The following is a 23,878-nucleotide window of genomic DNA, read 5'->3' as shown; positions in this document are numbered from 1 at the left end:
TGTTAATCCTGGACTGTATCCCCTGTATTTACATCTTTATGTTGATCTTGTACAGTGTGCTATTTTGTATTGATGGAGGCAATACCATAATTGACTCTGAGGCGAATTTCGCTGATTAACCTGTTTAGAGACGTAAACCTTTGTTAATCCTTAAATGTTGCCCCTGTAATTTCATCTCTGAATTGATCCTGTTACTTGCTTTATCACACTGAAAGGGGCAGTCCTGTGAGTGAGCATGGTAGTGAATTTTCACTTGATATTCTGTTATCTTGATGTCCTGATGAATCCAAGGACATCCATTTATCCTTATCCCCTTCGGTCATCTCTTAATTGATCCAGCTACGTGATTTATCACATTGATAGGAGCAATCCTGTGAGTGGGCATGGTAACAAATTTTCACTTATTGCTTTATCCTGATATCATGGTGAATCCAGAGACATTCATTTATCCTTCATGGGATGTACTTGCATCTTAGGAGTGTGTTGTGTGGGTTACACGGTACTAGAGCTGTGAATTTTTTGTCTGTCGTCTTGTTTTATAACCCTGGCACTTGTAGTGGTGAATTGTTTCACCTGATATGCCATATTACAATCGTTGTTGAAGTGAATAGCGCCATTGCAGGGAGCTGGGCAAATGGTTTAATATGGAGATAGTAGATAGGGCCCTACAGTGGGTGAGGAGAACTCCAGAATTCGTGCTCGCCTTTTATTTCCATATTTAAGTTATTTTAGGCTTATAGAATCTCTGCTTAATTCCTGTTATGTATGATACATGAGCGCAGAGGCATTTGTCACCTGTTACACTGTGAAAATCAGGATTTGTTAATCCTGAACTGTATCCCCTGTATTTATATTTATATCCTGGGAAAATACATTGTATTGTTGGTAGTTGGGAATGGGGAAAACATCCTTTGGTGCATGCCCAAGTGTTTAACCACCATTTTTGTGCTAAAATCCTGTATTTTATATGATTGAATAAGCAGTGGCAGAAATTACTTGAAAAATTTGCTTTTCATAAGCTTTGTAGCTCGGTTGCCATTATCCTGTGAGCTTGATTGTGCAGCACTAAGCCAATTGTGACTGTATCCTGATAGCCCCTTATCCGTCGATATATCCTTTCATTATTTGTATGATAGGAAATGCTGGGAACGATGAATAATGTGAACTAGCTGTTGATTTGTTTTTTGCCTTTTACTATCTGTACTTGTTTGAAAATCATACTAATCCTTGAGAGTTTGTTACATTATTTGTTAAAAAAGAAGAAAATTTTGCAACAAAAATATATTTAAAACATAATTTGTACATGACACAAAACTTGGAAGTATTGTGAACTGTGAGGAGGATATTGATAGACTTCAAGAGGACTTTGACAGGCTGGTGATATGGGTGGACATGTCGTCAGTGCAATCAAGTTTTAAGTGATACATTTTAGAAGGAAGGATGAGCCGAAGCAATATAAAATGAAGGATATTCTAAAAGAGGGTATATATAGGAAGTAGAGGAATCTGGGGTGTACATGCACAAATTTTGGAAGCGCGTTGAGCAGATTGAGATATTAGATTATAAGATTTATGGGGCCCTGGGAATTAAAAATGGAAGCGTAGAGTACAAAAAAATTTAAGATGACCCTTGGTAGAGCACTGGTCCAACCCCAACTGGAGTACCAATTCTAGACAATGCCTTTACACGTGAGGAATAATGTAAAGCTATTGGAGATGGAGCAGAAAACACACTGTCTGATGCATTTATCCACAAAGGTAATTAAAGATAATTCGACATAATCAGCAAAGAACCATAAGCATCTCTCCATTAGGTAGAGAGAATACTGTACATAGCCAGCTTGGTGCAAGACATAAAAACAGCTCTCATTGAATAGCTGGTGTAGAGATTGAACCTATATTGTTTACATCATTTTGCATGACACTCTAGCCACTGAGTTGACCTGTTTTCTGGCATCCAGAGCCACAGGGAAGGGTGCTGTATTCTCATGTACCTGTCACTCCCCTCATATGCCGTCATATTTTACTGGGATAAAAATGAGCAAGATCAATATACTCAGATTCAGTAGAAGGATAATTTTGGACCCACAATTAAACATTTTATTATTTATTCATCAGTAGTTTTGCTGCTTAGCAATGTTAACAGATCTGATTTCTATTTTTGCACTTGCCACCCTCCTTTATAGCAGCTTTTCGGCAGTTTGTGGCTGTGGAATCTGGAAAAGTAATGTGGTAAGAGTATGTCCAATTCAAATTGATGGAAAAAAATGTTGGAGTTAATCACATAATTTGATCACATACTTAATGAACCTCATTGTGACTGTAGTGCAAATTTGTGAACACAAATACTACAGCAATTGAGATTTTACGTTTTCATGTATAATAAATTTGAAGTCTTGTTGAATAGCTAGAAGCTGACTCCATAGAATCCCTGCAGAATCCATATTGTAAACAGCTATTATTTTATTTAAGCAAAAGTGAGAATTAATGTATTATCGTATTTAAGCAGTCTACAAGAAACAGTTGAAAATTACATTGCTCCAGTGATCCTTGGGTGAAAGGTATGATCTGTTCTTTGTCCCAATGACTCATGTGTTTGTACATCTAATTGGTGGCTTCCTTAGCCTTTCTACACTGAGAATCACCCAAATTCCTGAACTACTAAAAACCTATTCACTCAGGCCCTGTAAGTTCTGTGCCCAGGCACAGACCTTGTGCTTCTTTATCTGCTTCTACCCTTCAAGCAAGCCTATTCTGTTTTCATTGTTCATGATACAATCCAGGAGTCCTGAAGACAATAGCTGTAATTTAAATACTAGATTCAGATATTTCCTTTCTCATTATTTGAACAGAAAAATAAAACTAAAGTAATAAAACTGTAGATTAACAATCTTAATCTTAATCCAGCAAATCTTAAAACTGAATAATAGTTTTATTCTATTATAGAATTTGAAAAAAAATCAGAAGTTCTCTGTCTATTCCTGCAGATGTAAAATAGATGGCTGTCATGCTGTTCATTTTCCTCTCCTAAGAATAATAGTTTTTGGGATAATAAGGGCATGTGACAACTGCAACGTCCAACAGTCAGCACACTGTTTTAAAGCATTGTATTTTACAGAACGGTCATTCTAGCAAAAAACTGAACTGCGAATCTCTCAGTATCCGTGGAGCCATTTAAAAAAAATCTTCTGCATAACACAACTCAAAAGGATCAAAGCACCACACTGATTAAATAGTAACTGTTGGCACAATCAAACCATTATCAACATTGAACAAAAGGAATGATTTGATGCATTGCTCGCATCTACTTTATTTCACTATTTCTGTGCAGTAAATGATGGTGCAATTTTGCAGCCTAACCATAAATAGGAAAACAATGATGTCAGGACTTATAATAACACAGTCTTAGCTAAATTCAGTTTGATAGACTGGTTCAGTTCAGAATTAGTGTCACAACCTGAGCTTGGTCCAATTTAAGACATGATAGTAATATCCAGTTTTGAAAATAACACAACATACTTTAAGATTTATTTGTTTTCCATTTGTTTAAGTATTAGCTAAATTTCACTTCCTCTTTGTCCATATTTAGATGAAGCTTAAGTAAAAGTGTAGAATGTCTGTGATAATCTAAATTTCATTTGCTAGATCCAGAACAGTTCCACTTTCTGCATTTTCTGCTCATTCCAGCTTCTGGAACATTTCTTCTCAAAGGCATTTAAAATTTTTCTTGTACTTGTTTTGCAAGTGCCTTTTCCAGCTGCCTACCTTAACGCGAAGCACATTCTTACACTGGTCATTATATTTTTGCTCCTCCCAACTTATGTTAATGAGACAACACTTGTGTCACAACTGTTGGTAATGCTCTGAGTTATGCTTGAACAAACTTGTCCTGACTTCTGAAGTTTAAAGCAAAAACCTTCTCAACAATGCAACTTATCAAAACTGAAGCATTATTTCAGCCATCAATCATTCCTCAAAGCTTAGGAGTTTCTGTAAAACAAAACAAATGTATCTTTATGGAAATTTTGTTTCTTTGAGGTTATTCAATAGATATTAAATTAAGTAAGTAGTGTTTCAACAAAAATCAATTCTAAAACTTTGGAATTTTTGGGGTCAATTATAAACAAGAACTGCAATTTACTGGCACCTTCATTTGGTGCAGCCTCATGGAAAGACTTACTTTGTTAGTGATATTCAAATTGGAATTTGGTTACCAAACTTATTCAACTGCTGGCATTAGCCATCAAACAAAGCTAATAGTTCGTTCTTATTGGTGGTCTTTCAATTTTTCTGGCCTGGGCAAAATTGCAGAGATGCATCCAAAAATGGCCCCAGGCAACTGCAGCTTTTAGAATGATTGTCAAGCTTTAAATTCACAATGTGTTAGTAATGTACAACATTCACTTATTATATAATAAAAGTAAATAATGTTCTTCTACAGAAAATCCCTAATTTTAAAGACTCATTAAAGACAAAGATGCTGCAGTTTAAGCTTATCATGTTCGTGAGACATTGCAGTCCAACTTAAAATGGTGATCTGGAACTTTTAGAATAAACATATTAGTGTGGGAAGGATGATTTATGATCCTGGACTCAATGCACTCAAATAGGGGGGTGGAAATAAATCAGCTTTGTGATGAAGATGTGGAGTCAGCAGCATAATTCGGAGTCAAATAGAATTCCAAGGCTTTGAAAAAGTTTTATTAATTTGAGATAGTGGATGAGGAAAGGAGATGGTATTGGTGGTCAGAACAAAAAGATTAAATATGCAATTGATTTTGTACTAAAATTAGACAGATTTTGGATCTATCAAGCATATTTCTTTAAGGCTCCTGCTCATGCAATATTATAATTTAAATGAAGATGAAATGCCAGCACCTTCCTGACACTTGGATACGTGGATCCTGAGTATGTGTTTCCTGAAAGGTAGATTTCATAGTCTTTTTCAGATATTTGAAATCAGGCAGATTTTTCATCTGATAAACAGTAGTAGGGATGGGATACCTCACTGTGGCAGCTACCAGATGATGAGACTGATTTTTTTTGGCTACTTAACACATGATGAGGAATTTCCAACTGAGGTGGGTTTGCATTGTAGAATGTTGGAACATCAGATTTTTAAGATGTGCGTGCAGTTGATCTTTACAGCACAATCATGAGGAGTGCCTGACCTCTGTGTAGGTGTCAGGCATTTAGTGATGTAAGGTAGGTAGGGCTGATCAATAACAACAGCAATTCATATAACAACTGTAAGGTAGTAAAACATCACAAGGTGCTTCACGTTATAAAGCAAAGTATAGTGCTGAACCACAAAAGATGAAATTAGGTCAGATGACCAAAGGCTTGGTCAAAGAGATCAGTTTTAAGGAGTATCTTAAAGGAGGAAAGCAAGGGAGAGGGATTGAGAGTTGTACAAAGGGAATTCCAGATCTTAGTACCTAATCAACTGAATGTTATGGAGTGACTAAAATTAGGATGCTCAGAAGGCTAGAATTTGATGAGCGGAAGTATCTTGGAGATGTGGGAGAGAGATAGGGAAGGGCGAGCCCACGGAGGAATTTGAAAACCAGGATGAGAATTTTTAAATCAAAATGCTGTTTGATCAGGAGCCAGTGTAGTCTGTGAACACAGGGGAGACAGATGAATAGAACGTGGTGTGGGTTAAAGCAGAAGCAGCAGAGTTTGTATGACCACAATTTCAAGGGGTATAGAATTTTGGAGACCATTCAGAGGGCATTAGAATATTCAATGCCAGCCTTGCAAGGTACCTTGACGTCTCAGAATGACAATGTTAGGACTATAGATATTATACTGATCACAATCAATATTTAATAATATATTGCACTGTTTGGGTTTGCGATATTTTATAAGACATAGTCTCTTGAAAAATGAGTTTCTTTCCATTTGAATTGGTAAGGAAACTCATTACAGGATCATTTTTCAGAGAAGACTGAAGATTTGCATTTGTTATTACTTGCTTGTCTTTATTTCTCTTTGGATTTTTTATTTCTCCAGGTGGACGAGATAAGCGTGGTGGTCCTGTCTTGACATTTCCAGCACGTAGCAACCATGACAGAATAAGACAAGAAGATCTTAGGCGGCTTATCTCTTACTTAGCTAATATCCCCAGGTATGACAAATGCACCGCATTTATTTATTCAAAAAACGTAAGTGTGTAGGAATTTTACAGTACTATATTTTCCCGCCAAAGTTCTTAAATTATTATTTTCAAAATGTGAACCAATAATAAAAACATAATTATGTGTGATTTTTAGGGGCTTTAGTTCAGTCGGGCAGGATGGTCGGTGCAGCTTGGAGGGCCAAAAGGCTCTTCCTGTGCTATAATTTTCTTTGTAATTGAATTTTACTTAGCGCAAAATAAAGGATGATAAATATATGGAGAACATTGAAAAATAGTTCTTTGTAACTGAGAATGTCGGATTTCAAGTACTGCTACAAAATTCTTTCAAGGGATGTGGGTGGCGTTGGCAAGACCAGTGTTTGTTGCCTATTCTTAATTGGTCTTGCTAGGTTATTTCAGAGATCAGTTAAGAATTAACTTCATTGCCATAGGTCAGGAATCACATAATGGCAGATTTTCTTTTGTGGGGGTGGGAGACGATAGCTCGAAGAATGCCTGGGCCTGCTAATCATATGGAAATGTCAATTTCGATCACATTTCTATATGATAATTAGTTCTGCGCTGATTTCTGGCTCAGAGCTGATGACACCACAAAACATACCGTGGGAAATGTGAGGAGGCTGTGGCGCCCAATGTGAATCCCGTGAAGTGGCTACTGCTGATGTCTCTTGGCCTGCTGTGCTCGTAGAGCATTGCAGCGGGCTGGGAGAATCGCCTCCAATGTTTTAGCTATCATGATTTAAAGCACAGGTGTATAATTTTTTGGTGACCTAATTTGGATTCATTTTTAAACCTAATCACAAATGAGGCAGAATATATGGCATTTTTACTGATTGTGATTAGGAAGTAAAAGAACGTATGGAAACCACCATTCTGAAAATTGGTGGTTTCACGAAGGAATTTTATTTAATGCACAAGACTGAAATATATAAAACTGCTAGTGACTTTCAAGTAGACTGAGTAGTGGTCAGAACCAAATTTACGATGTACGAAAATACTTTCAGTTAAAATACTTTCAAGTGAATATTTCAAATTCGTCCACAGGTCAGAAATGAACTTAATCATGGCTTACTTGAAGTACCAAAATTTTGAATTTAGTTTGCTTACCAAATGCTTATTTCTACAAACTCAAATATGCAGAGATTGGGAAGTTTGCAAATCGCAGCAAGTGTAAACACGAGTTGAGTTACTGTAGTGCATTTGATATAGAGAATGTGTCCTCAGCATTTCACAAAGGCATAAAAAATAGAATAGATGTCATCAGAAACAGAAAAAGAAAATGTGAAATGTTGCATAAGGAAAATATAGACTTATGAAACAAAAACTTCAACTAGGAAATAGAAAAGAAAACACAGTTGCTGGAAACAAAAGCAGAATGGTCTGAGAATATACACTTATGAGGAATGGTCATAGAGAATACGCTTAAGGAACTTCTTAGTGGAGTAAATGGGGAAGTATGGAGAGATTTAGAGAGGGAATTCTAGATTGTCAGGGGACCCTGGAGGCTGAAAGCTCAGCCATTAAGGTGGGATGAAGGGGTGTAACAGCTAAGTTAAAATCAAAGGCTATGAGTTTGAGGGGAAATTTAGAATTTAGGAGCTAAATGCAAGATGTTGTTGGGGGATAGGAAGCCAGTGTAGGTCGTAAAGGGATAGTGGCCAAGCAGTGCCGGACTTTACCACCTGTCCCACCACAATGGGAGCGGGCGAAGGGCGGACAATGGAAATGCCCGTCAAGCTTGGCGGGAATTTCTGGTCTCGTCTGAATAAGGTCGTAAAATCCCACCCATTATGCCAGAATCATCTTTTTGATACTTTCTATCCTTTTGACTATTTCAAATGTGATCTGCTAAGCAATTCATACAAAATAATTACTTTTGCTGCCAGCTACAGGTAACTTTTCTTTTTTTTACGACTTCAAATTGTCATTTGATTGATTGTAAACACAGTCTTCACTGTAATTTGTTTTCTTGCATTTGGTCAAATATTTCACTGTCATCCATGTATAATTTTTGATCTTTTCTCTTATTCAGTATAACTTCAGGCTCAGCTTTGAGCCACATTCAAAATGCCTTGCCTTTGACTTCAGATCTGATTAAACTACTGTGTATTTAGACCACTTTCTGCTTTTGTTTCCAGCAACTGTATTTTTTTCTGTTTCCTAGTTGAGGTTTTTGTTTCATAAGCCTATATTTTCCTTGTGCAAGATTTCACATTTTCTGTTTTGTTCATCCTCCCACGAACGTTATCCAACACACTGGTCTCTCGCTGAGCCACTGGCCTGCTGACTATTGTGCATCCTCTCCCTCTATCTCTATTCCATCTTTCTCGGTAGAACTTGTATCTGCATTTGCTGTAATCTTTGGGACTAACTCCATAAAACCCTGTTCACCTTTAAAAGTTTAGAAAACATCTCTTTGATTAGACCCTCGGCCATTCCATCTAAATAACCGATAGGAGCCTTTTACATGATTTTTTTTGTTCTCTGTGAAGGACAGTTTTCTGTGGTAAAGGTGTTATTTAAATGCAAAGCTTCCTTTGTTCCCATTAATTCTGTCTAGATCTATACAAAGTTACAAATTTTGTAACTTTGTATATCTTTTATTCTGTGTATATAATGTGAACAACAGGCTTTGATCTATTCAACCTAAGAATATGTGATTATATTTTATTTGATGAGAATTATTGTTGGTTATTGGTTGCTTCAAAATGGATGAATTGAACAATTAATGGTGATCTTTGAAGTTGGGTAGTGAATAAACTGTTAGGGTGCATTGTGTGAAGAAGGAGAAATCAGAATTGACATGTTACTTTAAAATATAGTTTTCCAACATGATTTACCATCTGTGCAGGTTAGTTGACTAATTGAAAACCACAAGTACATTTGTTTGACTGTAACATGATAAGCTGAATTATCAGATCACCATAAATTCTATTTCACTTCAGTGTACTGTAAATCATAGGGCTGTAGTTGTTTGCATTTGGTTGAGCATGGTTTTTTTAAGCAGGAATGAAATTGCTTGCAGCATATTAGAAGTTGAGACTCCAGACTTGCAAACTGAAAACTTTTGATTACCTATTTATAATTTATCATTTTCTGAATGACTGTTAGCTAGGGATCTTCACTAAACTTTTTGCACGGTGTAGATTGCAGGCAGGTGATTCCAATAATATCTAAAACTGAAATGGGCATGCGATGTGATGGATGTACTGTACATTCACTTCAGCTATTTCCAGTGTGCTTTTAAAAAAAGGTGTATTGTAAATTAGTTCAACACTATATTTTATAAAGCTGAAACAGATATTCCAAGCCAATCATCTCTATGAAATCCCTAAATACTTGGTATGTTTGAACTGTGGTCCCAAATTATCTTCGATAAGGCACACCAAATTTGAATGTTGGGTATTGTTTTTTGATGTACTCTTTCACCATTAACTAATGTGCTATATTATTTGTATAAATTAAGTATATACAAGTGGAGGACATTGAGTGGATGATTGCTTGAGCATATTAGAGATATTTATGGACTCTGTGCAGGGGATGGGGGCAGACTACAGTTGCAATGTTTCTCTCTTGAATGCATATGAAACTAAATATTATTTTCTGGTCTCCTACTTCACCAATTGGCTGTCAGGAGTTTGAAAGCTAGCCAACTTCAGTTGTTTCCATACTAAGGAAAATGACACTCGAGACTGCACTTTTGCAGACCTTTAAGTATTTGGAATTTGACAGTTACTTGTATCAGTAATTTCTCTTGTTAAACTTGCATTTACAGTTACATGCTGGAATATTTCTCACAACCTCTCGGGGTTTATATTTATCCAAAAATTTTAATTTGAAGCAACTAATGCATGCAAAAGAGGGAGAGAAAGAATTGATGCCCCAAGAGGGAAGATGCCTCTGAAGATGTTGTTCAAAGGTCATCAATAAAACAGGTCACAGCTCCTAGACTGCTGCTGTGCAGGGTAATGTCCTCTGCTGGTGGCCTCTGACCTCACAATCGTGACTATTTGGTGGGTCAGAAATTTGGATGGCATGCTGGTCCCTAAATTTAAAGTTTATTTATTAGTCACAAGTAAAGCTTACATTAACACTGCAGTGAAGTTACTGTGAAATTCCCCTAGTAGCCAAGTCCGGTGCCTGTTCAGGTCAATGCACCTAACCAGTATGTCTTTCAGACCGAGAGGGGAAGCCACAGTTGAAAGGTCCTGTAAATTATGCATGGGAGGAAACCCATGCAGACAAGGGGAGAACATGCAAACTCCGCGCACACACACTGACCCAAGCTGGGAATCGAACCCGGGTCCCTGGCACTGTGAAGCAGCAGTGCTAACCACTGTGCTACTGTGCTCCCCTTGTCTACAGCTTGGAAGTTGTCTTGATCCTGGATCCATGTTTTGACTGGAAAATTTCATTTCGTGCCTGCATTGTGTCATTAGTAGGCCATCTAAGGGCCTTCGTTGTAAACCCGTCACTTATTATCCATCCACTTTCAAAGTGATCTGATGGTAGAAAGATGCTAGCCATTGCCGGAAGTTTTTGTCCTGTCCCCAGCTTTAAATCTATCTACTAATTTGGCCCATAGTGTTTGCCAACATGTTGTTCTTCAATAAATATTAAATGTCTTACACAAATAAATATCATGTTGTCTGCCAGGTTCAAATACAGCCCTTAAAACCCACTCAAATGTTCTCCTCGGTCATTATTTCTATATGTTATGATGAAAACTGCTTTTCAGGTTTCCTTAGCTTAGGTACAAAATAATGCCCCATGATTACGAACACTATGGCTTGTTTGCAAGTACGATCCCGATGTTCCTGTCACTTGCTATTTCATTTCTCCATTGTGGTTTCATGCTTACTTTCCTTGGCCTTCTGCAATGTTCCAATGAACACAAGACCACAACAAATGGAAGCAGGGATAGGCCATCAGATCCTTCAAGCTGGCCCCTTCCATTCAATATGTCATGGCTGATTTCCCCATAGTGCTCTATTCCTCAATCTATCAAATATTTATCCACCTCTACTTTGAATACTTCCGATGATTCAGTCTCCACCACTTTCTGGGGCAGATAATTCCAGAGATTCACCACCCTCTGTGAGAAGTCTTTGCATATCTCTTTTCTCCTCAAACTTGCTTTCAGAGAACACTGACCTGTGTTTTGTTAACACATTCTGCCATCTGATCTCTAGGCTACTATTAGCATCTTCCTTAGTCTTTAATGCTGTCATTAACACTATTTGTCTCGAGTCCACAACATCTTTATTAAGTGTTTTCTGAGCTCCAGCCTATCCATGACCTCTTATTTTGCTCCACATCTTCCACAGTACAAAATCCATCACACTTCTATCTTCAGCTTTGAAAGAGAATCATACAGATTTAAAATATTAACGCTGTTGCTACACAGTTGGTGCCAGATATGCTGTGTTTTTCGAACAGTTTCTGTTTTTATTTCAGATTTCCAACATCTGTAGTGTGTTGCCTTTATTATATTGAGTTTTCTGTTATGTTTGCTTTTAGGAGGTTTATAGACTTGAAGGGCACTGCGTACTTTAACTCTTTCACATCTTACATCTAATATGATTTGCTTTAGCATTTTTTGCAAGGAGAATAATACAGTAAGTTTAAAAAACACACTTGCATTATATAATGCCTTGCAGTGAGTGTGCTGAATATGGAAGTACACCAGCATGCATGGATAGCCTACATATTATGCCATGAGTCATCAACAAAACTTGGATGGATCATACAAACTAAATGGTTGACGGCCATATTACCAAACATTCTTTGTGGCTAGAATCTACAATGCTGAAGGAGGCCATTTGGCCCATTGAGCTTGCACTGACGACAATCCCAACCAGGTTCTAGCCTATCACCATAACCCCACATATTTACCCTCCTAATTCCCCTGACAAGGGGCAATTTATCCTGGCCAATCAACCTAACCTTCACATCTTTGGACTGTGGGAAGAAACCAGAGCACCCGCAGGAAACCCATACAGGCACAGGAAGAATGTGCAAACTCCACACAGATAGTCACTCGAGGCCGGAATTGAACGTGGTCCCTGGCACTGTGAGGCAGCGGTGCTAACCACTGTGCCACCATGCTGCAAACAAGAATGTCTGCAGAAAAGACCTCAGGTTAAGTTGGATCAGAGTCAAATCATGGAAGTCAAATTGGATCGGAGTCAAATCATGGAACCATTGCTGCTGACTGGGAGTAATTGAAGACAAGCAACCAGGAAGCGTGTGGAAGGAGCAGAGGGCAAAATAAATGATCACATGGTGGATGAGAGCACCTAGCAGAAAGAAAAACATAAATTGACCTTGGGCAAACACTGATCAGTTGTGCCAGCTGCGAAAGGCTCTGACATTCATGAATTTGCCACAACAGATGATGTTTAATCCAGAAGTGACATACCCAGAGGCGGTCCATACAGAAGTGACATACCCAAGACAGATGATTCCTATACTACACTTTCATGACAACAAAATGTTTCAAAAGTTCTTCAAAGCAGATGAAGTACTTTTTAAATTGTAGTTACTGACTTAATGGAAAAAAGAGTTCAGTATATTCTACAGTAGCTTGTGCTAATTATCAGCTGTAAAAGTAAAGTTATAATGTGGAGATGTTGGCGTTGGACTGGGGTAAGCACAGTAAGAAGTCTCAAGAATGTCTGCAGGTTAAAGTCCAACAAGTTTATTTGGTAGCAAAAGCCACGAGCTTTCAGAGCACTGCGCCTGAGTGGGATTTCAGTTCACAAAAAAGGCATATAAAGACACAAACTCAATTTACAGAATAATGGTTGGAATGTGACCTCAAACAGACTATTGTCCACAGCAACTACCCAGCCTTCAGGAGACTAGTGACCATGATACCACACAACCCTGCCACAGCGATCTGTGCAAGACGTGCCAGATCATCGACACGGATGCATCATCTCACATGAGAACACCATCCACCAGGTACATGGCACACACACTTGCAACTTGGCCAACATTTGTTTATCTGATACGCTACAGGAAGGGATGCCCCAAGGCGTCGTACATTGGGGAGACCATGCAGATGCTACAACAATGGATGAATGAAGACCACTGGACAGTCACCAGGCAAGAGTGTTCTCTTCCTGTTAGGGAACACTTCAGCGTTCTTCAGGTGAGCGTTCTCCAAGACTGCCTTCACGACACGTGACAGCGCGGAGTCACTAAACAGAGACTGATAGCCAAGTTCGCACACATAAGGACAGCTTCAACCTGGACCTTGGGTTCATGTCACACTATCTGTAACCCCCATGACTTGCCTGGGCTTGCAAAATCTCACTAACTGTCCTGGCTGGAGACAAAACACATCTCTTTAATCTGTGCTTAACCCTCTGTCCATTCACATTGTCTGTACATTTAAGACTTGATTACTGTACAGACTTGCATTCAGCCATTATTTTGTAAATTGAGTTTGTGTCTTTATATGCTCTTTTTGTGAACTGAAATCCCACTCACCTGACGAAGGAGCAGCAAGTGCCCTGAAAGCTTAGTGGCTTTTGACACCAAATAAACCTGTTGGACTTCAACCTGGTGTTATGAGACTTCTTATAAAGAAAAGTTAGACAGCAGTGCTGCTTAGTATGCCAAAATAAATGGTAACTGCTAGTGTTGTGTTTCTGGAATTTGTTTAAATTCAGGCTATTTAAGTATTTACATTAATCCGTTACAATATATCATGGTTTATACTTATACTTCTATTTCTTTATTGTATCCGCCACTCCTTAAAAAATCTGCATGTTGTCATTAATGATCCCATTTATTTAACAGTGATGTATGCAAATTGAATGCCATTGACATTTCTTGTGATGGATTAGCAAAGTGTTTGTCAATGTTTGAAGTCAAGTTAAAACTTACAACTGTCATAAAATTGTAGCCCCAGAATATTGCTGCAGAAGTTCCTCAGGGTTGTGTTCTAACCATCTTCAGCTGTTTCATCAATGACTTTCCCTCCATCTTATGGTCAGAAATGGAGATTTTCACAGCATTAAGGCTTGGGCTGATAAGTGACAAGTTGCATCATGCCAGGCAATAGTCATCTCCGTGATTTGGGATTGAACCCCGTCCGCTCGACATTCAGTGACATTATCATCGTTGAATCACCCACTGTCAACACTTTTTGGTGGAGAAGTTGACAGTTGACCAGAAACTAAAGTGGCATGGTGGCACAGTGGTCGTACTGCTGCCTCTCAGCACCAGGGACCCGGGTTCAATTTTGAGTGGTGACGGTGTACAGTTTGCACTTTCTCCTTGTATTATGTGGGTTTCCTCTGGGTGCTCCAGTTTCCTCCCACAGTCCAAAGATGTGTGGGTTAGGTTGATTGGCCATGATAAATTGACCCTTGGTGCCAGGGGGCTTAGCAAGTTAAATGTGTGAGGTTATGGAGTCAGGGCTCTAGGATTGTTCTTGGTGCAGGCTTGATGGAGCAAGTCACCCTCTTCTGCACTATAGGGATTCTGACTCTTCTATGAACTGAACTGGAACAGTCGTATAAAAATTGTCTCTGTAAAATCAGGTCAATGACCAAGAATTTTGCTGAAAGTAACCCACGTCCTGACTTCTCAAATCCTGTGGACCATCTGCAAGGCACACGTGAAGAATTTGGTTTGGTTCAGGCATTTGGAGGCAAAGCATTGTTGCAAGAGTTCATCAATAATGTGTCCTGGCTCCAGTCATTTTTAACTGCTTCCTCAGTGACCCTCCATAGTAAAGTCAAATCTGTATATTCTTTGATTATTGCAATTTTCAGTCCTGTTGTGACTTCTTATACGATGAAGTAATGTCTGCTCCTACAATGCAAGACCTGGGTGACATTCAGGCTTGCCTGATAAGTGGCAAGTAACATTTGCACCAGGCAATGACCATCTCCAATGATAGAAAACCTAACCATCTCCATGAAATTCAAGGGCATTATTGCTGCAGAATTCTCTGTGATCAACATTCTGGGAGTTACTCTCGACTAGAATCCTAACTGGGACAGCTGTGGCTACAAGAGCAGGTCAAGGACTGAGAACTCTGCAGCAAGTAACTCACTTTCTGACTCTCCAAAACCTGTCCACTAGGCACAAGTCAGTAATATGGTATAATACTGTTTGCATGTCTAGATGAATGCAACTCCAATTACACTTAAGAAACTTGACAGCATCCAGGCCAATACAGCTTGCTTAATTGGCACCCATCTGCCACTTTAAGTTTTCACTCCCTGCACCATTAGCACCCAGTGGGAAGAGCTATGTGCCATCTACAGGATCCCTGAAGCAACTCATCAAACCTCCTCCAACATCTTCCAAACCTGAGAGTTTTACTACCTGGAAAGATGAGCAAACCGGTTATATAGGAACACCAGCAACTTGTAAGTTTCCCTGCAAGCCACTCACCATCCTCACTTGGAACTATATTACATTCCTTTACAGTTGCTAGGTCAGAAACCTTCCGAATTATGGATGTACCTGATCATATTGACTGTAGTGATTCAAGAAGGCTGCTTACCACCACACACTCAAGGGCAGTTAGGGATAAGCAATAAATGCTGCCTCGCCAGTGACCCTGACATCATGAATGAACAAATAAGTGACACAAAAAGTCTAATAATTCAGAGATGGGGTATGTTCTTGAGGTAATTTTCCATTCAAGGCCGTATACCTTTATATTGAGAGCTAGTGTTGTCACGTGGGCTCAAAGGTCAGATTCATGCAGCTGTATTAAAAGGGATGCAATTTATTTATATGTGGCATATACTTATTTTGGAGATATTTTTAAATATTTGTTTGGTGTGATGAATTTACTTTGAATGAAACAGTAGAATGGAAGGCCATATCTCATAAAAAATCTTCAATATTTTTTGCCCTCCAAAGCCTTATTCAACTTCACATATAAATGCTCCATCCACTTAATGTCTTGATCACTGATCATAATTGGCAGCTGCATCTCTTATTTTACCCCCTCTTCCAATTTCACCATTCTTTCCATCATCCCCTGGAAAAAGCTCAAATTAATTTTCAAACTCACAGCTCCCTTCCGGTCTTCACTTGCCACAATGCCTATGCTGTTGCAACCTGCAAAAATGCTTCCTTGCCGTTGCCTTCAACAGTTTTGTTCCAAGAAAATCAATTACTGCCTAGATTCTGATTTAACGCCTATATTATTTTGTTCAACTGTAGAAGTACCTAGCTAAAAGAAAAAGGCACAAATTCTCATGAATAATTAAGTTGAAACAAGACTAGGAAAGTAAAATTGGCAGGCCTTCTACTTCCAGTTATTCGTCAGGTTCATCTAGTCACAAAACAGCATTGTTGGACTTATTATGGTATTTGGAATTTTTTCATATTTCTATCAGATATTGCCCTGCATACATGTATGTGTTCAGGATTTCTGTTTTATATTTCAGCAATTTTTTTGCTCATCAAATTAACAGCTGTTAGCGCTAAAGACAATGGGTATTTTCCTGTTTTCAGTGCTTAAAGCCAATGTCACATACTCCAAAAACAAATTATAGCACAATGGATTTAGAGAAACATCTATTTTATTCTGTTCCAACAATTTGACTGAACTATATCCCTAGAAGATGCTTTTAACTGAGCTAAAATGATTAAGATGAAGCTGTTATAATTTGCAATATTGTGCTTGTTGATTGGTGCCACATGAAACTGGGTTAAGACTAGCCAAATTCATTAAAATCTTGTGACAAGATGTTCATCATGCTGATCTGAAATGTTCCAGGCTCACGTCTTTGAGAAGTAGTATCATCTTTGAAATATGCAAATGGAATCACCCACTCTTAATTCTCTTTGCATTTCTGCATCCTGTCCACTGTTATGGAGAGTCATCAATTAGATTTTGATTGTAGTGTTCTGTCACTTCTCAACCTCCTTAATGTAGAATTAAGATAAAGTTGCAAAAATGTTATGTTTGGTCCCTATTCTGTGCTGCAACAGCTAATTTCAACCAGAGTAGTGATAAAACTGCTGAAATTGATTTGGCACTCTGCATTAATGAGGAGAAAGATTAACTTGATTCCAATTCCTAATCATTATGCATTCCCTCCTGCTATAAATGCTTACATATGGTGAAAGCAGCATCAGACTTGCCTCTTGATACTCAAATAACCTGCTGACCCATGGCTGTTTGGGTTCACACATGAATGATAACCACTTGGTTGAGTGCAGGATGATAGCGAGTGCTCGGCATCTATTGAATTGTATTCCAGCAAAGACTTCCACAGATCCAAAGCTTGGAAAGGGAAAGCAAAAGTTGTTTCAGGTCACTGATTTGAACAAAGTCAAGTTGTAGTCTTTTTCTGACCTGAAAAGATCTGAAAGGTATCAGTCAAATTCTAAAACCATGTCACTGTCGGTCTTAATTTTCTGTTGCTATTTTTATGCTGTCAGATTTGCCTTGTACATATTTTCAAAATGTGACTTATGTTTCTGTTCTCCAGTGAGGAAGTATGTAAGCGAGGGTTCACTGTGATAGTTGACATGCGTGGATCCAAATGGGACTCCATTAAACCGCTGCTGAAGATTCTACAGGAGTCTTTTCCTGGCTGTATTCACGTTGCACTGATCATCAAGCCAGACAACTTCTGGCAGAAGCAAAGAACTAACTTTGGCAGTTCTAAGTTCGAATTTGAGGTACTTCCAAATATAAATATTAAACTAATGTTTCTCTACTTCTAAAATAACCTTTTTGGCTACACCATTTAACTGTCTTTTCATCCTACATTTTGAAAGCTTATTTTAACCATGTTGCATTGAGCAAAGCAATTTGATAATGTAGAAAATTTAAAACGTTTCTAAATACATTTTGTGAAAACAAAAACATTATTGTCATAACGCAGTGTAATTGTTTAACACAGATAAACAGTGCATGGAGATAGTTTAAGAAACTAGTTTCATGAGCTGTTAAGACGAGGCTTTCTCCTGATGAATTAAGAACATAAGAACATAAGAAATAGGAGCAGGAGTAGGCCAACTAGCCCTTCGAGCCTGCCCCGCCATTCAATAAGATCATGGCTGATCTGTCGTGGCTCAGTTCCGCATTCCCGCCCTCTCCCCATAACCCTTAATCCCCTCTCTTATCAAAAACCCATCAACCCATGTCTTAAAAATATTTAGCGAGGTAGCCTCCACCACTTCAACGGGCAGAGAATTCCAGAGATTCACCACCCTTTGAGTGAAGAAGTTCCTCCTCAACTCTGTTCTAAACCGTCCCCCCTTTATCTTGAGGCTGTGCCCCCTAGTCCTGCTATCCTTTCTGAGCGGGAAGAGTCTCTCCACCTCTATCCTATCCATCCCATTCATCATCTTATACGTCTCAGTGAGATCTCCCCTCATTCTTCTAAACTCTAACGAGTACAAGCCTAATTTATTCAGCCTCTCCTCATAGCTCAACCCCCTCAACTCCGGCATCAGCCTAGTAAACCTCCTCTGCACTCAAGGCCAAAATATCCTTGCATAAGTATGGCGCCCAAAACTGCACACAGTACTCCAGCTGCGGCCTCACCAATGCCCTATATAGCCGCAGCAAGACCTCCCTACTTTTATATTCAATCCCCCTCGTGATGAAGGCCAGCATCCCATTCGCCTTCCTGACCACCTGCTGCACCTGCAAGCTGGGTTTTTGCGACTCATGCACAAGGACCCCGAGGTCCCTCTGCACCGTCGCCTGCTGCAGTTTTTCTCCACGTAAGTAATAATCCTTCCTACCATTATTCCTACCAAAGTGGACTGCTCCACTTTCAGTTTGATGATAACATTTTTATTCAAAAAGAATCCCTGGCTCACTGGACTACAGGATGAGTTTTGGGTTTGGTCCCTATTCTGTTCAGACTAGAGTGAATACGATTCTGTTCTTAAACTCCAGGAAACATGTTTCTAAGCAGTAGTCTGGAATATCCTTGCCTGAGAGGATGATGGGGAAGATGTAATCATGACTTTCAAAGCGAACAAGATAAACACCCAAAGAGCAAAAAATTGCAGGGCTTTGGATGAGTTAAATTGCTCTTGTATTGAGTTGGCACACCCGAGTTTAAACTGATACTTGACAGTCTGAATGACCTCCTCCTGTGCTGTTATATTTTTACAATATGTGTAAGTGGTAGATGTAAGAGAGTGGAGTTAATGTTGTAGCTGAAAAACAGTGGTTTCAGTCTTCCTATTTGTTTCATCGTTATTCATTCATAATTTGACATTGGATAGTAGTATGGTTGCATGGAGGTGGTGGAAAAATAGAGCTGGATATAATTAATGTGCTTATAGAAACCTTGCTTGTAAATAACCCTGTCAAGGGCCAGAGTGTGTAGCTGAGGAGGAGGAATAGAGCTGATTATGAAACCTATGGTGACTCTGAAGGTGAAGCTTTGAGGTATTGTTTGAGATTTGTTGACTGCAATTAGATAAATAGTGGTGGAACTGTGAATAGCCATATCCATAGAGCTAAAAATGGAGGAGAATTGAACTGAGAAAATGCCACAGTTCGCCTTATGAAATACTGCAGAGACATCAAGAAGTAATGTTAGGAAATAAAGTCAGAATTTAGTCCTGGCACCCTAACCCTGCACTGTCTGTTTTAATTATCCCTTTTGTCTTAAAGGTTTAAACTCATTTTGGGGAACAATTTGATTTAACAATGCTAATAAATTTGCTTATTGGCATAACGATGATGTAAAAGTTAGCCCTCTGGAATCAAATTTTTTAAAATCGTGTTTTTCTCTGCCTGATGTTTTGATTTAAATGAAGTATAAGCTTCAGAAAAAAGACATGAGGTTGAAGTTTAAAATGGGAAACGGTTTTTAAGTAACTAAAAAATTGTAATGGTTGCTTCATTTTCCAAACAAATGATGATCTTGCAAACTTTGGAAGATTATTATATTTGCCAGTTAAATGTCTTACAAAACAGTCTCCAAATAGTTAACGTCATAGTGCAGTGTTACAACCACTGTTTTGCTACAGACCATTTTTGAGAATGTTCGAAACTGCTGCATTGGGCATGGGTTTACATGACCAACCGCTATGTAGTCTATTTCTCTTTTGAAACAAACCATCTTGTTGTATATGTGCAAGATGAAAACCAGGTGTTTTCCACAGAATTGGGAATAAAGTTCTAGAATTGGTATTCTTCTGTAATGTTATTATTTCTGTAATTTTATTATTTATTACCTATCGATAATCTTGTTTCTTAAATGTTTTCTTAAATGCTCTTGCTTTCTCTTACTGTACTGCGGAGAGGAAAAATCTCAGAACCCCAGTTGTGAAAGGCATGAAGCAAGAGTTGTACTGGAATAAATGGAAGTTGATCTACAAGAGACATCAGGATCCATAGTATATGTACCACTAAAGTGTAATTTTCAATAATGACTAACTCACAAGAATAACATATGTTTTTATTCTGTCTTCCTTTTAGACCACCATGGTGTCCATAGAAGGTCTTACCAAAGTTGTTGACCCATCTCAGCTCACTCCTGAGTTTGATGGCTGTCTGGAATACAACCACGAGGAGTGGATTGAGATCCATGTGGCCTTTGAAGACTTCATAAGTAATGCTTCACACATGTTGTCCAGACTGGAAGAACTCCAGGAGATGCTAGCCAAAAAGGACTTTCCTCAGGACTTGGAAGGAGCTAGAAAGATGATTGATGAGCATACACTACTGAAAAAGAAAGTCATCAAAGCTCCAATTGAAGAGCTGGACCTAGAAGGGCAAAAATTGCTGCAGAGGATTCAAAGTAGCGAAAGTTTTCCCCATAAGAACTCCATATCAGGGAATGCAGACTTTCAAGGTCTTGTACCAAAAGTGTCCAGTATGTTGGACAGACTGCACTCAACCAGGCAGCATCTGCATCAAATGTGGCATATACGTAAGCTGAAACTGGATCAGTGCTTTCAGCTCAGGCTGTTTGAACAAGATGCAGAAAAGGTGAGGTTTAGTGAATTATTCAGAATTTGTAAACAACTCCTGTTGGTCTTGGATCGATTATGGTATACTTGGTCTATATTCATGAATTTAGTTTGAATTCATACATTATAAGTTTAGCATGTAAACTCTATTTATGAGTACAAGCTGAACATCTTTTGAATTTATTATGCAGAGTAATTTGTCAATGCTGTACGATGAAGGAATGTGTAGGGATTATAAATCCTTTCCGAACAAATTAAGAGTGATAGAGTCATTACAACCCATCAAGTCCATGTCAGCTCTTTGTATAGCAATCCAGTCACATATAGAATAATATAGAGTCAACAGTTGACTTTGCAGACAATGGGTTTGATCTATTGATCTTGGGGACCTTCTGGCATTACACTCCATTGTTTATCAGAAAATGGAGACCAGGGGAGGTTATATTAAGTGAAGTCCAAAATAAAGTTATTTTTAAAATTGATATATTAGGAGGGAGGTGGTTAATAATCCAGGGATCCAGGCTAATGCTTTGGGGGCAAGGGTTCAAATCCCATTATGGCATCTGGTACAATTTAAATTCAATTAATAAAGCTCTTCTCACTAATGGTGACCAGGAAGCTATCGCCAATTGCCATAAAAACCATCTAGTTCACTAGTGTCCTTTCGGGAAGCAAATCTGCTATTCTTTCCTGCAGCCTGCTTGATTGGCATGCTTTCTGCAAACATTTACTCCCTCCAAGTCACTCACCATTTTGACTTTGAAATATACTACTATTTCTTCACTGTCCCTGGGTCAAAATCCTGGAATTCCAGAAATATCCTTCGTAACAGCACTTTGGATGTATCTACACCACAAAGAATGCAGAAGTTCAATAAGGCGCCTTATCGCCTCATCTCAAGAGCAATTGGGGATAGCAGTAAATATCCACCATAAATGAATAAAAAAAAGTGACAAATGGATGATCCAGTTTGCTGACTCCTGACATCATCACAGATACCATTCTTCAACCAATTCGATTCACTCCACATTATATGAAGAAATGCTTGAAGGCGCTGGAAACTGCAAAGGCTGTGGGCCCGGAGAACGTTCTAGCAATAGTACTGAAGACTTGTTTTCCAGAACCAGCCACACTCCTAGTCAAGTTCTTCCAGTACAGATACAACACTGGCATCGACCTGAAAGTACAGAAAATTGCCCAGCTACATCCTGTCCTTAAACAGCAGGGCAAACCTAATTTGGCCAATTACCGTCCCATCACTTTACTCTTGGTAAAGTGATAGATTGGGTCATTGAGTGGCAATAACCTACTCACTGATGTTCAATTGGGGTCCCACCCGGGCCATTCAACTCCTGCCATCATTACAACCTTGCTCCAAACATGGACTAAAGAGCTAAACTCCAGATGTGAAAGTAATTGCCCTTAACATCAAGACAGCATTTGAATGAGTTTGGCATCAAGAAGCGCTAGTAAAAGTGGAGTCAGTGGGAATTGGGAGAAAACACTTTAGTAGTTGGAGCCATACCTAGCACAAAGGAAAATGTTTGAACTTGATGGAGGTCAGTCACTTTAATCCCAGGACATTGCTTTGGGATTTCCTAGGTCCAATCATCTTCAGTTGCTTCATCAATGATCTTTCTTCCTTCTTGAGGTCAGAAGTAGGGATGAATGCACACTATTTAGTATCGTTCATGACTTGTACTGAAACAGTCTTTACCCATATGCAGCATGACCTGGACAAGATTCAGGCTTGGGCTGATAAGTGGTAAGTAACATTCGCAAACATGAGGGCTGGGCAATGACCATTTCCAGTAAGAGATAATCTAACCATTTCCTCATGACATTTAATGGCATTACCATTGCTGAATTCCCCAGTGTCAACATACTGAGGATTGTTATTAACTTGAATCAGTGCTGGAACAGCCTTATAAATACTGTGGCTGCAAGATGCTAGGAATTCTGAGGCAAGTAACTCACCTTCTGACTCCTCAAAGCAGTCCATCATCGGCAAGACACAAGTCAAGAGTGAAATGGAATACAGATCACTTGCCTGGATGGGTGCAGTTCTGACAAAACTCAGGAAGCTCAATCTCAAATCAGATGAAGAAACCCACTTGATTGGCACCACATCCACCAGCTTAAACACTCACTCACTCCACCACTGATGCAAATGTCAGCAATTTGTGTACCATCTACAAGATCCCTACAACCAATCACCTGCTTCCACAGCTCTTTACAAACCTACAACCTCTGTCATCTAGAAGGACAAGGACAGCAAATGGATGGGAGCCCCACCACATGCAAGTTTCACTATATGCCACCATCCTGACTTGGAACTATATCACCGTCCCTTCGCTGTTTCAGGGTCAAAATCTAGAACCCCCTTCGTAACAGTGTTGTGGGTGTACCTACACCACATGGATTGTAGCAGTTCAAGAAAGTATAGTAAGAAGCCTCAACATGAGGTTAACGTCCAACAGGTTTATTTGGTAGCACAAGCTTTTGGGGAGCTGGTCTTTAAGAACATAAGAAATAGGAGCAAGAGTAGGCCATCTGGCCCTTCAAGCCTGCCCCGCCATTCAATAAGATCATGGCTGATCTGTCGTGGCTCAGTTCCACATTCCCGCCCTCTCCCCATAACCCCTAATCCCCTCTCTTATCAAAAACCCATCAACCCGCTTCTTAAAAATATTTAGCGAGGTAGCCTCCACCACTTCAACGGGCAGAGAATTCCAGAGATTCACCACCCTTTGAGTGAAGAAGTTCTTCCTCAACTCCGTTCTAAACCGCCCCCCCTTTATTT

The 23,878-nt window shown here is 39.0% G+C and overlaps 1 protein-coding gene across 4 annotated transcripts in view; it reads left to right on the top strand.

Moving 5' to 3' along the window:
• The window catches only part of LOC145354025 (triple functional domain protein), a 641,321-nt gene that overhangs the window by 241,217 nt on the left and 376,226 nt on the right, over positions 1 to 23,878 (top strand). For 3 of the 4 annotated variants that reach the window (XM_080205115.1, XM_080205124.1, XM_080205143.1), the window contains exons 3-5: positions 6,015 to 6,129; positions 17,619 to 17,811; positions 20,582 to 21,094. In XM_080205115.1, the coding sequence (XP_080061241.1) occupies positions 6,015 to 6,129; positions 17,619 to 17,811; positions 20,582 to 21,094 (821 nt within the window). The remainder of the gene's footprint in view (positions 1 to 6,014; positions 6,130 to 17,618; positions 17,812 to 20,581; positions 21,095 to 23,878) is intronic. The other variant, XM_080205134.1, reaches the window with a different exon arrangement.

This window comes from Carcharhinus amblyrhynchos, chromosome 2, assembly GCF_965287045.1.
Source record: "Carcharhinus amblyrhynchos chromosome 2, sCarAmb.v2.hapA, whole genome shotgun sequence".
In the NCBI taxonomy this organism is placed as follows: Eukaryota; Metazoa; Chordata; class Chondrichthyes; order Carcharhiniformes; family Carcharhinidae; genus Carcharhinus; species Carcharhinus amblyrhynchos.
This window is presented reverse-complemented; position numbering and strand designations above follow the sequence as displayed.